This window comes from Mycteria americana, chromosome 5, assembly GCF_035582795.1.
Source record: "Mycteria americana isolate JAX WOST 10 ecotype Jacksonville Zoo and Gardens chromosome 5, USCA_MyAme_1.0, whole genome shotgun sequence".
Taxonomy (NCBI): Eukaryota; Metazoa; Chordata; class Aves; order Ciconiiformes; family Ciconiidae; genus Mycteria; species Mycteria americana.
This window is the reverse complement of record NC_134369.1, coordinates 9,355,373-9,372,166: the sequence shown is the minus strand read 5'-3', so window position 1 is coordinate 9,372,166 and position 16,794 is coordinate 9,355,373. Positions and strand designations below refer to the sequence as shown.

The following is a 16,794-nucleotide window of genomic DNA, read 5'->3' as shown; positions in this document are numbered from 1 at the left end:
GCTGTATGGCAATATTGCTTTTTGAGGTCTAGTTTTATGCTTAAAGTGACCATATGCCAAATGAAATGCAGGATCAAGCTAATGGGTAGTTGGCAGTTTTCTGTGATTTGATCATAATTAAAACCAATATGTCAGTCACAAATCCAGGGCCAGAATAATGCTCCAATTCACACTTGGCATTGATTTATTTATTTGTAACTGATTTATTTATTTAGTAACTTCTTTGTTGCTTAGTGTGCTATTATTATTACCCATGTGAACAGGAAAATGTCAGCCAGTGTTTGAGTTGAGTGTGATTGAGTATTTTGTGTGTTGTATATATACAAGACTGGCCAGGCAGAAGGCTACATGGTATGTGACAGCTTTAACAGTACCACAGATGTTAAATACCAGGATAGCACCACTAAGGGTCCTTGTGCATGCAGCAGCAGGTGTTACTGAATGGGGCGATTCTTCATAGAGCGAGCAGTTGCTGCCTGCACTTTTGGCATCCTTTTTACTACAGGTACAACAAACCTGGCTCTACAAGGCTTTTCCAATGTCTCTCTATCCCCATATGCCCTCCTCTTCCACACAGGGCATTGGTCCTGTCCTTTGCCTTTCCATAACACATGATGCCTGGTTTTGGTCTTGTCCTGGCTCTTCCCTCATGTTTAAGTGCCAAAATATTTTTTTTTCCTTGCATTAACAGTCTTTCAGCTAAATCTGTAAACTGTTGGTTTTGCAGCAAAATTCTTGGTACGCTTAGGGCAATTTTTGATGGGCTGAAAAGAATTGTGGAAGAATAGTCAGATGCACATGCTGGATCAGCAGTTTCAGCTGTTGTTGATCGAACAAAGTAGTTAAAGGCATGGCATGTGGTTAACGCTGCAAATCTGAGATTACAGCTTGGTTGTTGAAAGTGGACAAAAAGGATTGTATTTCAGTTCATAATAGGACTTTATTTTGGAACTATCACAGTATCATAAATAGTTCGCTAACATACACAAACATCTTGGCGGTTAGCTTTCAGTGGCTAACCATTCGTCAACAAAAGCTCTGGAAATGCTTAACAGTTAGCCTTGTGCTGAGAGAATGAATCTTCACAATTGTTTGGAAATAGTGTTTCGGAGACTTGAGGACATTCTGTTTTGAAAACTAATGTTTCAGATATAAAACATTCAAATGATTTGAACATGTCTGATCAGATGAAGTTTGAGGAAGTTCAGACCAAAGCTGAGCTGGGTCTGATTTACTAACAAATTCTAAAAAGAGCGCAAAATAAATTTGTGCAGTGTCTTTCTCTGTTGAACACTGATGGACAGTAGGCATCCACTTACAGATTGTGGATGCAGCACCTTTGTGCAGGCTTTGTATGTGTGCTGCTGGGCTGTGATATCCTCCATGAGCAGCAATGGGTAAGTAGATCAGATATTATGCAGTAATAAACATGAGTCTTGGTTAGGCCTTTTATTAATCACTGACTGAGTTTTTTTTGTTGTCGGATTCTTTGGGGAGTTTTAACTAGCTAGCTCAGCTCATCTTGTGTCGTTGGGAGAAAAAGCACAAATCTGACTGTTGTCTTCCAGTGGGCAAAGCAAGAGTGGCTTAATTTAGTGTAATTTGCTGTGCTGCAGTATTTGCTCTATCTAGCTGCCCTCATCCATCCCTCCTGCCTCTCTGCAGAAGTTTATCCTCATTGCACAATGCATACCTTCACTTCAGATTGAAATCACCATGACTGTCAAGGAAGTCCTGCTTCCTATGTTGCTTTTGCATGCCTGTTCTGGTCCTCACTGGAGTGATCTTGCTCACTTCACTAACCTGAAGAAAGTGGATATTTTTTGGCCAGATTATTGTGTTAAATCTTCTCACCAAAGGTCTGGTGAAAGTCAGGGAAGATGGAATGGTATAGCACCTGGTTCAGTTGGCTTGTTTGTCTTGAAGACTTCATCTTCAGTGACTGCAGTTCATGGTTCTGAACCTCAGATGCTTAAGTCAACTAGAGCAGTGAAGTAGGAAGCTTCTGTCCAGAGTAGAAATTGCCAATGGTAAAAGAAAACAAACCATGACCCTTTTTCCCTGTCAGTAGGTGCTATATAGCATGAAGTGTGCATGCAGTTACCAACTTCATAAAAAAAAAAAATTAAAAAAGAGTTGTCAGAGGTTTTTTAACTCTTTATCATAGGCTGAATTAGCATTTTCTCTTTTGCTATGATTAACCTGCCTAAATGTTTATTTGGAAATTGATTTACAAAATAATACAGAGGCTAGCAGAGTTTAAAATATTGCTACTCCAACAAAATAACAGCACTTAACATCAAAGTTAGAATTAAAATATAACCAGTGACAAGTGCATTCAAAAGGCTTTGTCAGATGAGAAGGAAATATATTCATAAGATTAAGTAACAAGAACTGTTTACACAGTTCAGAAATGACTGCAAACAGTCAAAAATTACCACCTGAATAAAGAGCAGCGTATTTGGGAAGATGTGCTTAACATTTTTGAGAGGAAAATACATGCAAGTTCTTGATTGTGAAAATTATAATATTGATAAATTTGTATATGCTAGAAATTAATTGAAAGACATTTACTGTATAGAAAGAGCAAGCTTGAAGTGTTTGAAAGATGACTTTTAAACCTGAGGTTTCCTTCCTGTTCTCTACACCACATGGAACAAGTGGGGACAGCAGCAATAAAACTTGCTGGCAGATGAGACTGTGGATAGAAAAGTTTGTTGGGTTTTTTTTGTTGTTTTTTTAAAGCTTTAAATGAACCTGTCAATCAAAGTAATCAAAGTGTTACTAATAATCTACAGGTAATTAATGCAGCTTATTCACAGCTGATAATCTGAGGAAAGACAAGGAATTTTCTTATGCTTTCCAAATTTCAAATATACTTTTTAAGGGCAGACCAACCTCAAACATTCTAGTTAATATAAGCAGGCATCATCAAAACAATAGAATACTCTAAATCAGGTTTGGCAACAGCATTGTGGTAAATAATTTGGCAGAGCATTATACTTTTTATTACCTGAAGTGATCAGTTATTTCAGTTTTGGTGCCAATCCCAGTTCAGCTGAAGCCAACAAAAAGCTTGCCATAGACTTTGATAGGACCAGAATCAAATGCTTCATGGCTCACGTTTTCATGAACTGTGGTGAGGGAGTGCACTTCCACGTGACACTTTGGTTTTGCTCTTCTAACGAATTCACGAAAACTCCAACAACCCCCCCCTGCCCCCCCCAAATAGAAACACATGCTGCTTACAATACTATTAATCAGAGGATTTGATAAATCAAATAGTAGGCTTTCTTATTTCACTGAAGCAAAAAACAGGTTTAAGTGATTTAACAGCTCAAAGAGCTACAGCATTGATGTTTAACAGTTACACCATCTTAACGTGCTTTATTAATTATGGTCAGGATTTTTGCTTGCATTGCATGGAATCATTTGCAAGTGATTTGTAGAAATAGTAGAAGAATCAAATTTCAAGTGATTAAATAGGTTTCTGTACAATTTCTGTAGTTTATTTAAAATGTGACTTTGCCAGATGCATACATCACTGTAGTAACATTAAAGAATCTCTGAACTTTCCCAAGCCCTGTGAAATCCTTTTCCTTGAAAGTGCTCCTATCAGTCCCATTAAAGTAGTCATTTTTGAGTCCCGGGAAAAATCTAGAAAGAAGCGTGCTCTATAGCTCAAGATGCACATTAACAACTTTAAAAACTGTTAGCTAAATGAAAAGGAAATATGGGAGAAATGTTTTTGCGAGCTTGTAATTCCATAGCTTCATCATAACTCTGTATTTTGGTTATCAACAGTGATCTCACACAACTAACTTATTTCAGTCTTACAGAATAGTAACCTCTAAGAACTTCAAAATGCTTTTACAAGTAGGGCAAAAGTGAATTGAAGCCATCCCAACAAGGGGATTCCCCCATCTCTCAACAAGAAAGAAGCTGCAAAGAGGTTTGTGACTTGTCAAAAGCCAAATCTGATGCTGAAGCTTTAGGAATAAGAACACAGTCCAATGTCCACTGGTATCAGCTGGGCTGTATGTATTTTCCAAAGGGCAAGACCTCCTCGTGTGGCATTTTCAATATACCCTCTCCATATTCCAAGATTTGGAGCATTTTCTTCTTTACAAAAGCGTTTACAGATTAAAAGTCTCATAGCAATCCTCTGCATCTCACTCAATAGCACTGTAGGTTATAGCATGTTAAAAAACATAAAATTCAGTGAAATGTTACATATAAATATTCAACCTTTATATTATAAAGTGCATTTTAGGCACCAAATTAAAATACTGTTTGCTGCTGTCAGCATTGGTCAAATGGGAGTGTGTGTGTGGGGGGGAATTTGTTGCTTCTTAAAAAACTTAATTGCATGTGTCCAACTATATAGCTACTGTAATACAAGAAAACACCATCCCGACATGTTGCCTGTGAGACCCTCTAATATGGCTTCCCGTGACTATGGGAAGCCTTTTCCACTATGGTGCCATTTGACTAGGAGGTAAAGGGACAGCAATGTTGGTCTGTCACTTGCTTAGCAAGATCTGTAGGCCATATAATGCTGGGGGTTTGATATTTTAATAAGTTGTAAAATTAAGGATGGCTACCATTGGAGATACAGAAATTGTGTTGATACAGTTAACCAGTACCTCCCTGAAATTCTTGATTATTGCTCTGTGGATACTGGTTATGTATCTAATACGATGTTTCATTCCACTTAAAGGTATCATTTTGTCATCCCAGTAGGGCAATACTTAGGCAAACTGCTTCTGTGGGGTAGTTTGGCCTTTGATTCTACAAGCTAAATGTCTTTTTCAATATTTAAATTTTTAAACTGCAAGAGAAACACTATCTGTGAAACCTGGCTACTTTTTTTAAGAAGGGACAAATCTCTAGCTATTTGCTTAAAAGTCCCCCGACCCATAGTACTCTACTTGTTCAGCACTAAATACCAGGTGGAAGTGAATATCAAAACCATTGATAAAAGTATACTTTGTCTGAATGGGTAATGTGCTATGCAATTAATGGTTCCTTTTAATCCAAAATTATAATCACAAAAATACAAATAATTGAGTAGGGTGTTAACCAGCAATGTCTAAAATAAACCAGTGTAATCCAGAAGCAGTAATATATACACACTTGAAAGATCAAATAATGAAACAATTTTCATACTCAAATCTGTTACTAGAATGAATAGGAAATTCACGCAGCAATGAAGTGAATGTATCAAACAACAAAGTAGACTTCTTATGGTGGTTTAAAGTATTAAAGAGTCACAAAAAATGGTTAGTGTCAATAAAACCAATTAAAATACTGTTCCTTCTAAAGAAAAAAAAAGAAACTATTAATGAAACATCAATAGTATGATGGGATGGCTCAAAGTGCATATGGAAGAGGATGGCAGTACAAGACGTACTCTTTATGCATTCCCTCCTCTAAGCACAACAACCTTGTGCATAGAATAGTCCTGCAGCCTTTGCAACAGATCACCTCTTTTCCCAAATGGGATTTTCACTTCTTCCTAGTTGTGCTAAAGATCTTTCACATTTTTGTAAACTGTCCTGCAATATGCAAGGTAGCACACACTTTTTAAAAAAAGTATGTTATGTTTCAGTAATCCCCCCCTCACCCCAGAAGGAGGTTTGTGACTTAAGGGGCAGGAAGCGACATAGACTTTTTAAACACCCGTGCCCCTTTTGGGGGCCCGGGATAAGGGGGTGGTGGCACGTCGTGTTGTCCATCTGCAGTAACTGCTTGCTCATAAGTTGGTAGTCCTGAGTCATCAGTTCTGAGAGGAAGTGGGTTTAAAGAAAATTCTTCATGCCTTCTGAAGGTGCTAGATGAATTACGTCTTCTACTTCTTGCATAATCCAAGTACCTAAACAAAGTTAACAGCATTATAAGCGGCAGCTTCTGTTTTAAAGGGAAGAAAGAATATAAAGTTGTAGTTGTAAAAAAAAAAAAGAAAAAAAAGCAGCAAGCAAACAAAAAAACCACAAACAAACAGAAAACACCAAAAAACACTTGCCTTCAATGATCATAAAGACCAGAATCCAAATACTCTCTCCAAACCACAGGGTAAGAATAACTTAGTAATGCAAAATTTATAGGGAAGAGGAAGCACAGAATCCTCTTGTGTGCTTTAAAGTTTAGGATAAAGGAACAAGAAGGGCTAGAGAATTGGTAGAGAAGCATTTCCTCCAGCCTACTTCGTTTCACACCTGAGGCAGACTACATGCCATGAAGACCATACACCCTACTTTAAAGAGCGAACAGAACACATTAGGGTTCCCATTGCAGGCCCCAACCTATTAAAATGATGCCATCTTTTTAGTAAGAATATTTTGGAACCAAGAACACACACAAAAAAACCCCAAAGGTATGTCAGCCATGCAAGTGTTGTTTTACGTTTTTGTGTTATTAATTAACTTTCAGCATAACTACTGCTAATGCTTTCAGGAAAGTAAGAACTAGAACTCCCATTGGATTCTCTGAGAATACAGTTAGACCAACCCACAGTGATTTTTAAATTCCACTCTTAAGCAAGAGTTTGTTTTGGTGTTTGGTTTTTTTTAAGCAGTGAAATTCCTTACCCTGGTGGTTGCCTTGATTTGCATCTACTTTTGCAGCAGTAGAAGATAAGCAGTACAATTATAACTAACAGTACTCCAGCAGCAACTAGACTGATGAGAAGTCCTGTAACATTAATCTTTTGTAGTGTCTCATCACCTGAAGATAAAACATTGGTTATTTTCATTATGTGTTCTTTCCATCTGCACAGTATACAGTATACACTGTGAAATACTAATCTTGCTGTGCTATAAGGCTGTTCTTTCCACAAATGTCTAGCTTGTGGTGAGAAGCTGTATCTGCACAACACAACCCAAGGGTATCATTCACATTCAGCTTAAAGCAAAAGTGAGTATATATTCCCTTTTCTGTACATAAAACTGTTGAGATGTCTGTCTTGTAATGCATTCCAAATATTAACTTCTTATACTTGTGACCTTGATCAGGCTGTAGATCTTTCCTCAAGTCATACTGACCATTTTTTAATGAAATATCTGGCATAACACTACTCTGAACCTGAATCGGACTGTTATATTACTATTAAAGAAATGGGGGGGACACAAACAAAGCAAAACCACAGAAAGCAACAACAGAATTACTACAAAGTTTACCAATTGTGTAATAAAACAAAGAAATGGACAACAAAATTCATATTGTTTTTACCTACAGACTTATAATGGATCCCACTGTGAGTAAGACACTTCAGTGAGTATGTTTTATAGTATCAGATAATGCAATATACTTGCACAGTTCACAGTGAATTTCAGTAAAAAGATCAATTCTGATTTTGCTAACTGAGTGCATGGTGTATTTTTAAGAATGTACTATTATAACAAACATAAAATATTGCAATGTAAGAAAAGAATAAAAAGATGACTTACCTATTTCTATTTTGGGGCCTTTCGTTGAATAGTCTTTCCAAAACTCCATCTATAAAAACACAAAGGATCAGACTTATATCAGCTACGTAAATGGCAGACTTATTGACAATTTTTTTAATATGGTACTGTGGGCAAAATTTAACAATGGCATAAACAGAAGCAACTCCTGCTGAAGGATTTGTACTTGCTTATTCCACTGTATTTTTCTCATACATTCAAGTTTGCACAAAAATTACAATTTCACAAAGAAGAAAATGCCAGCTGGTGAAAGAGAAAAGTGCATTTAACTGTCCAATGTTGCCTCATATTTCTGCCTGATTACAGTAGAAGTTAGCATATATTCTGCCACTAAAAAAATACTTGCAATTAATCTTTGTAAATCCCTACATAAGAGTATTAATGAGGCAAAGTCAAGTTCTTAAGAATCAGACATTTGCATGAACAGTATGTGAATTCATATCAGCTAGGAAAAATAATGGGATTCCTTTAAGAGAAAAACCTTTACATTGCATGACTGTTATGCATTAAACGTGTTTGGCTGTAATTTCCACTTTTGCTACCCAGCAAAAGGCTCCATCCAGATTCCGATTTAACACTTTCACCTTTTTCCTAGGAAAATGCTAGCAATGGCAAATTAACATTTCCACCTTCAGAACAGGAGTGTATTCCTTGCTCTTTCTGCAGGTTAGTGCAGAGCACACCTAGAATCACGGAGAGATTCTTGCTGTATGGCAGCAAGAGCCAGTCTTCAGACAATCATCACATTCCATTATGGGGCTGAAAGGTTTCTTACGTATTTTTCTCTTTTTTATACCAGGTGTCTTCCAAGTTGTATATAGGTAGCGATTTAGAAGATAATGCTATAGGAATACTCAGCAATAGCTGAACTGCAGATTTGCTCCATACTCCTCACTTCTAAAACACTTCTTTGGCATGACATAAGGACACGATCAGCCAATTAATACACAGAACATGTGGAACACATTCAAACTGGATGCTGAAAAGTTACTAAAAAAAAAATGAGATGCTGAAAACACATATAGGTATATCCACAAGCGGTACGTCTGAAGTTTCATTTATATTTGTTTGCAGAATTGGAGCCCTTATCTAAAGTCTTTAAGACAACAGTACATATTCACGTGTACTCACTGTGTATCTAAAGCAATAACCCCATCTAATTGGGGCCTCTACTTTTACAGTAAAATAAGCAATCATTTTAAGTGCTGTTTTCAGAAGGGCTACAGTATTTAGATATAGTAATGATTCAGTCATTAACCTCCTTCAGTATATTAAATTCAGTTTGAACAGCTACCGTTTTATCAGGGTCTTCAAAAACTTCTCTCGCTTCTTCATAATTGCACAGCTCTTCAAAGCATTCTCTTTCCAGGTTATCTGCTGTGAATGCTTCAAAATCAAATCTGTTATTCAGAAGATGCCGTCCAATGAATAAATTGGCCTCCTTTTCTGATGTGAACACTAATAAAAAAAAAAAAATGAGTTGATTTAAAACAAGTTAGGAAAGCTAAATTCGGTATTTTTAAAGGATGGTTAATATCCTAAAGGAGCACATTGAGACCCCTTCTTCCCCTAGCATCTCTCAACTACATACAGGAAAAAGAAACATCAAGGTCTCCTCTTAAAATGTTGTCTTCGCTGCCAACTTCTCTAACTATGCAATATAAAATAAACATATTTTCCTTTCTCATAGAGCATTTCAGCTATTCCTTATACTGGCCAAGAGCATTTGATTCTCATGGCAGTTGTTGTTCAAGTTTTGGTATTATACCTCTGGGATGTGGGCATCAGCTTTCTACTGAAGCTCTTAAGAACAAGGTAATAGTTGTATAAAGCAGAAATTCAGTCAGATGCAAACCCAGCAAGACACTGACCTACTGGAGGAAGGAGGCGGGGGGGGGAACCCCACAAAAACCTCTTCATTCTAAAGAATCCTCAATATATATTTATCAATATTCTGGTATCTGTGAGTTCCAAATTTTGTTTATGGAATTTGGATTTTAAATCATGGCAGCAAGGTCTGATTAATTTTACATTTGTTCTCTTTTCACAATCATGGCAGCAAGTTTTATGTAAAGGTTGGCATATTGCCAAGTTTATTTGTTTTAAATTAGCCTATGATAGGAGTTTTACTAACAACAGGCACTTGTGAAGACATTTAATTCTTTTCTTCTTTTGTGCTTATTACAGGCTCCATGAGGCCTCAGAGTGCATTGTGAGGTGAGATTTCAGAAGAGTTAGTGAAATTATAGAAAGCTTTGGAATACAGGCATGCATCTTCTCACCAGGCATTTTTCCATAGTCAAGTTTTAGCCTGCTCTTGCTACAGCTTCTTAAAAAAAAAAAAAAAAAAAACAAAAAAAACAAACAGAACTGGTTTTCTGGCTTCGTTTTCAGTGAAAGCATAATCTGTACTCCAAGAATTTCAGACTATCTCGTTAAGCAAAATGACTAGAGGAGGATTATTTTTGCAAGTGTAATGCAGAAACAGCATTGTTACATACCAAGCCAGACGGCTAAAAAAGGAGATGAGATTGAGAATAATGTTACTCGGCTACGAATTAGCTCTGTGTTCTTGTAGCTTGTTTGGCAAGATTATCACATCATTCAGGAATTTTTACCCTAATAGTTACTGTTAGATCTTGCAATGGTATCTCAAAATGGTTTGCTCTCTGAAAACTAAGAAAACTGCAGTATAACTTACATATTGGTTATGTCTTTAATATTATAGTATATTGAAGGAATATTACAGTATATATTTATATAATTTATATAATATTAGAGTATATATTGAAGGAACCACACGTGTGCATATACATTTGTGTAGGAAGGGAAATCTGTTATTCTAAAGTAACTGCAAGAAAATCTAAGCTTAAAATATTTATGCTGCATCTAAGACTAACCAGAGAGAAGGACTTAATCCAAAAAGATCCCCCAAACCCACAAGTGGAAAGGGAGAAGAATTACATGGAAAAAAATATTATCAGTATCTTGGTTGAGTGCAAATCGTGAGAATAACTTCAATCTTCTGAAACAGAGATCTTCAGTTTTGCTCAGTAGTGTTTCATTCCTTACCATGCAAGTAGTATTCGCTATAATTCTGAATTAACTTAGATAAGATAACTGATGCATTTTAATTAACATGGAATGCATAGGCAAGCTGCCTGGAGCCTAGGAGCCCTAATTCCCAGGGATACATGCTCCTTTTCTCTTTCGAAGAGTCTTTATCCATTTATCTGCACTTTTTTCATTTTGCAGGACACAGTCAAAGTACACCTACCTCCATCTCTGAATAACCTGGTTATTAAGACAGTACTTGGAGAATTAAACAAATGGATTTGAATTCTCTCCTATACGTAAGGGAACTGAATGCAGTTCTGCGGTCCTTAGGCCATGGTTCAACAAAACGGTAAATCCAGTTTTAGGGTGCCTAGCATTTAACTTAAAATGCACCCACACAATGTGCTGAATAAAGTAACTCTGCTGGTAAAAGATGTTCAGAAAATGCTGAAGGGGTAACCTCTCCATGCAGGTACCACATACTCTTGGCAACTGTTCTACTTGCTAAATTATTGGATAAAGAGTTGGGCCCCTCTCTTTCCAACTCCGTCTTTAAAGGGGTGATCTGGGCCTAGTGTCAGGAGAGGGTTCAACGCCGTGAACTCACGGGAAAGAGGCGGCCTGGCAGCCCAACGTTTTATGCCCCAGAGCAATATGGATTTTAATGAATAACCTGTCTCAAGCATTTTTCTGCTAGCCATGTTTTCTGCTCAACATACTGCCCTGAAGGAGCCTCCTGCTCAATGTGATGACTTTTTAAAGTCTGTCTTAAGGTTTCAGCACTCTTCACCCACTGAGGAGACTGGACAGCTAAGTTACCATTCCTTTTTGAAGCCCTGATGCTTAAACATGAAGTATGACATGGCTTAGCATCGTAGTGCTCGAGTCCTTTTTGGGAACTTCCTTTGTTTTTACATCAATTCCTCTCCACTTCCCTCCCTCCAAAGTGAACTGCAATAGCACCACTATGTTGATCTTTCAAGGTGTTGTAAGGGGATCTAGAATTGGGAAAAAATATCAATCTCAAAAAAGAAGCAAATAAACCCTTTCAAATACAAAGCAATTTTAGATGTACAAATAAAACTATGATGTGCTCAAATAGTACGAAAGCAGTACTGTCTTAATACAGATTTTAAGCTTTAGGAATTTTGATGTTACTTAGAGGATTCTGGTTATATCAATGACAACAATCCTAGAGACCTAAAGAAAGCGCAGTTGTCCAAATCTGCACTTGCTATTGGATCTGATAAATACTTAATATCGACACCCAAGTCAATTATCAATCATTTCAGCAAAAGATATTCAAATATCCTAAAATTAAGCATAAAAGAGCTTAATTTTTTTAATAAAGTAAAAAAAAAAACCAAACCCCAAACTATTTACATTCATAAAAAGATGTCTCAGCAGAAGCAGTGTTAGATACAGTTTTATTTTGGAAAGCATAAAATCACGTTAAAAGTAAGTTACCATCTTTCCGTTCAGGTTGCTTCAAGTTATTTAATCTCCCTGTGCAGTGAGGAAATGCAAACATCATCACATGTAGTTGACAAAGCAGTACCAAAAATGCAAACATGGCGTGGTATCTGTCAGACAGAAACTAAGGTGAGTTAAAAAAAAATGACAGTGCAATCTTCTGAAGTGTCAGTGGTGAACCTTGAATGAATCCTATAAATGAAGTCATCTAATGCAAGCACCGACATGCAGTTGAGGCTAATGGATCCCTAGAAGAAAGACACGGGTGCAAACTGGTCCAGCATGTCTCCTGTGTTTTCATTGCATAACATCCACACATGTCACCCGGCCGCTCTCACCAGAGCCAGGCAATACCCTCTGCTCTCCCATCCCGGGGAAGTGGCTAAAGAGAGCAGCAGCCCGGGTTAGCTGGCGAATTAACGGGGAAAGATCACGCACAAGGTGCTACAGGTACGCTCTGAAACTTCAGATAGCTACGATTTTGCTGCCAGAGCAGCTAGCGCAGGTTATAAAAGCTACCTGACGTAAACAGACATACAGAAACCATTTTGTCAGGAGAAAGCCATTGCCAACCTCCTCACGCCCAATGCTCCAGAGGAGAGTCAGCGCTCTCCCACCTAGGATGACTGTAGAAAATAAGAATGAAATAAGACCTGAATTCTTCGAAGAGACGCCCAACACCCAGACAAACACGATCGCCGCCTGAAGCGGAGACGTGCGGCGACCACCCGAGGGCACCCAGGACGCCAGGGGAACAGCCTCCCCGCGGCCCTGCCGGGAGCTTCTCCCAACGCCTGCCCTGGGCCCACCGAGCCCGCGGCCGCCCGTCGCGGCAGAAGACCGCTCTGCCGCCCCCCGCCCCGGGGCCGGCGCCCGCTGTCGGAGCCGACTCGAGCCCGGCAGGCACCAGGGGAGCGGGAGGCGCCGGCCAGAAAGCGCCCCCCGTTCCGCCTGGCGGGAGAAGGGGCGCCCCGTCCCGCTTCCCGCCTTGCGGCCCTACCTGCCCTGGCGAGGCTCCGGAGGCGAGCTGAGGAGGGCGGCTGGCGGGGCAGCGTCTCTCGGGGCTGCTGCTGCTGCCGCGGCGCTTCCTGGAAAGGGCGCGGTGGAGTCACAGGGCTGTACCTGGGCCGCCCCCGCCCGCGCTGCCTGGGGTCCGCGCCTCCGCGGGCGGCGGCGGCACCGGCGGGCTGGGGCCTCCCCGGGGCGGGAAACTCCCCTCGAGCCTGAGAGAAAAGGGGGTCGGCCGGGACGGCCGGAGAGGGAGTAGAGGTGGTGGCAGTAGTGCTGGGGCTTTCCCTCAGGCCCCGGCCTGGGCTTCGTTTCCAGAAACCTGGCTGTCTCCTCAACTCACCCCCGGGATCTCTCCGAGAACAAGGTAGCAGTCCTTTCATCTTCTGTGAACACCTTTTACTGTTAAAACTGACTTTTTTCCCCCCAGGTTAATCGTGATGCTGAGAACCTGGTTTGTCACCTTACTCCCCAAAAGTAAGGCCCTTGGTCTAATGGCACGGTGCCAGCTGAGCAGGCGCTATGGAGAGGGGGTGCCTCCCTCATGGCCGTGAGGCAGCATACCTTGTAACTGGCTGCTTATCCACAATTAATTACTCATCTAACAGCAAACTAGAGTGTTCCACTAGGCTTTTCTATCTGGGCAGCTAAACCACAGGGGAAAAAGGACCAGCATAAATTTTGCACATGTGAAAATAACTTTGGTGTGGTTTGTGGGTTTTCGTTGGTGGTTTTTTTTTTTTTTATCTTATCAATGAAGCAAACCTTAACATATTTCTAAAAGGCTAGAGAGTGGCAGATGTGGTTCCCTGAAATGCAAGACACCTGCTCTGGGGGCCTCCCTTCACTCTTCTTCCCAGTGCAGAGGAGCAGCCTGGCATGGAGGCCGGGTTTGAGCGCATCAATCTGTGGCTGTTTTGGCTTCCTCAAAGGACAAGAGAGAAGCAGCTGAGTACTTCACATTTGCTTTAAGAGTATTTTCCCAAACCATGTGTGGTGCTTGGCAAGGACAAGAAGTGGTACTTGGAAAGCCTTTTAAAAGGTAAGGTTGAGAATGCATTTAACATGGTATGCTGGTAACATTAAATACGTGAAGAAATTTGGGATGGGTTGGGTTAAAAATGGTACACTAAAGAAACTCTTGAGACACATGAGTGGAATGATTTTGCTACCAGGAAATCCAGGCACTGAGAGTGACTTGTGTCTGTGCTAGTGTATCTACTGTAGTGACTATGGATTGTGTTATTTATTTAAGTGCTGGAGTGACTTGTATATACGGAAGCATGAAAGAGTAGAATAAGGGTATTGGATAACAGCGGTGGAAGTGATGAGATATTCCCTGCAGAAAAACAGAAACTTTTGACGTGTGAATTAAGGAGCGCTGTTTGGAGGAACGATGACTGTAGTTAAATATTTACTTTATGACATCAACACACTGCAGTTAAGAGGTGCTTGATGAATATGTAACTTACAAGCTGGGGTGGCTCTAATGCTGGTGGGGATCTCAACAGAAGATTTTGTAGTATGATTGTGTATGTGCTTATAACACAGTGGAGGACTAAGATAACAATATTTTATAAGAAAGAGCAGTATAGATTGTTTGTTATCCAGATAATACTAAGGAGACAAGAATACTTAGTTGCTACATGTTGGAAAACAGGAGAAACTGCCATTACTTTGTAAAGGACCTTACAACTTCCTCTTGTGCGCCTCTACTCAGCCCTCACCCTGAGTTCCTACGTGACCATCTCTATGAGGATGGCGTCAACCAGTGAAATCCCTGCTAAGAGCTGCAGTGCAAGGGCATGAATGTACATTAGGTGTAAGTAAAATACCTGCATGCGTATATGGAAACTTTTTATGTGTCATAACAACTTCATATGAGGAACCTCTGTTGTACAAGCAATAGGTAAATCTCCATTGCGTTATACCACCATTGCATATCATTATTAAGAGAGAGGGAAAGAGATTTTAGAATAGCTTATATTGTCTGGGGAGTGGAGGTGGATCCCCATATCCTCAGGGTAAGAGTGACCCCTGGGCCCAGCCATGCCTGCATCAGAGGATAAGGCTCCAGGCTCCTGGTGTGGACTGAGAAACATGTCAGCCCCATCCAAACTCTCTGCTGGACCTCACACCTGCTCTAAAGGTGGAGGAGCAATGTAGTAGAACTCTGATGGGAAAGGTCCTCAGATCTCTAATGTTCACCAGTGGTTACTCAAATGTTTTTGCCTGTGTGAATCTTAGCAGAAAATTGTGTCTTCTGTCTGTGTGTGTGTGGGTGCCTGTGCATGTGTGGTGGAGGTTTTTCAAAACCATACCATACAAAACACAAACAGTATAGATTATTTATTATTGAGATGTAACAAGAAAAGATTAAGTTGTTAGACACTGGAAAACAGGAAAAGGGTGGTCTTTACTTTGGAAAAGACTCTTTCTCCTATGTGCCCCTCTCTGAGCTCAGCCTGCATTCCCACATGCGCACCTCTGTGGTCTTGAAGATTATCTGTGAAATTCCTCACTGAGGGCTACTATACAGGTACACAGATGTGTGAAGACTCTGTAACATGTTTATATGTTAGTGTGTACACAAAAATGAGTGAGAAGCTGGTAGTGGCAAACATTGTACCAATGAGTTCTTTAGTTCCTCCTTGTATTAATGAGGTAAACCTTTTTTGTGTTATGCTGTCACTACCTATCCTTATTAGAACAGAACAACAAGGAAAGACTCAGCAAGGTTTATCCCTACTCCCCACCAGGTGTGGATTGATTCCATTATTCCCAAGGTAGGAGCCACCCCTGTTCTGAACTATATCTGGATTTTTGCTGTCCCAACCCTAAGACTCAAGTTTGCTGTTTAAAGCAGCATTACAGCAGCAGGTGTAAAGAAGACAACAGTGTACACAGCTTAAGCTAATTATTATATAAGGCAGTAGTAAAATTTTAGGCTTATGCTATAGGTAATGACTAAAAGCGTGCTTAAATTCTGGTTTGTTATACAGATCATAGAAAAGATAAGTGTAAGAAAGAAAGGGTACAGCAAGTGCTTAGAATAAACAGAGTATCTCCTGTGTATATGCAGTTTTCAGCATGGCAGAATGATGAGTAGCTTTTGCATGTTACTTTCCTACTTGTGAAGTAATTATTCAGGTAGGAGAGCCTTGATTAGCATGCTATGTGATGAAGAAGCTCAGAAAGATGGAACCATCAGTAAAGATGTTATTTTCCTCAACCTTTTCGGATAAATACCTATAAACAATATAGTAGATATGTAATTAGACATATTCTGAGAGACAAAAAATAGGAAATTAATTTAAATCACTTGCTTTTAACATTGGGTGAATATAAATTCACATTTCTAAAAATATATCTCTAATTTGTTGGCTGTACTAGCTAGTATGCTTATTTACCTGTATTTTAAAACTTCACTCATTACAGTGAGGTTTGGTAAAATGTTGTTGGAGAAATTAAATACGATGCTGTTGAAGAATTGAACCAGAACTATGTATCTCCTCACAAGAGGAGGGTGATATCAGTCTAAGATGTTTATGCAGTAATTATTTGGTTCTGCATAGATTGATTACTTTGCTACAAATTAATAGTGGTGTATTCATTTTTGTATAGTAAAGGATAATACGCTTTACTGATTTCTGATTAGGAGGACTTTGGATCAGGAATGCATCTAATTCCTTGTTAATCATGTCCTGTTCAGATTGTGCTATCAGGGATTTTATTTTGATTGTTTGATACGGAATCATGAAAAGTAACAGCCTTTATCTCACCCCAGTAT

At 39.4% G+C, this 16,794-nt stretch overlaps 1 protein-coding gene across 1 annotated transcript; it reads right to left on the bottom strand.

Moving 5' to 3' along the window:
- Window positions 1–4,253: 4,253 nt before the first annotated feature.
- PRRG4 (proline rich and Gla domain 4) lies at window positions 4,254–13,166 on the bottom strand. Its single transcript, XM_075502069.1, has 6 exons — window positions 12,997–13,166; window positions 11,991–12,106; window positions 8,761–8,924; window positions 7,449–7,497; window positions 6,591–6,726; window positions 4,254–5,875 (listed from the first exon to the last, which is right to left on the bottom strand). The coding sequence occupies exons 2-6, from the start codon at window positions 12,094–12,096 to the stop codon at window positions 5,647–5,649; spliced, it is 684 nt and encodes a 227-aa protein (XP_075358184.1). The 5' UTR covers window positions 12,097–12,106; window positions 12,997–13,166; the 3' UTR covers window positions 4,254–5,646.
- Window positions 13,167–16,794: the final 3,628 nt, after the last annotated feature.

Excerpts from the sequence above, each read along its gene's own strand:
- PRRG4 (XM_075502069.1), bottom strand. The coding sequence starts at position 12,096 with ATGTTTGCATTTTTGGTACTGCTTTGTCAACTACATGTGATGATGTTT. Across the intron at positions 7,498-8,760 it reads TTGAAGACCCTGATAAAACG|ATGGAGTTTTGGAAAGACTA; the intron begins GTAGCTGTTCAA and ends GTGTTTTTATAG. Across the intron at positions 5,876-6,590 it reads AAATCAAGGCAACCACCAGG|GTACTTGGATTATGCAAGAA; the intron begins GTAAGGAATTTC and ends AACTTTGTTTAG.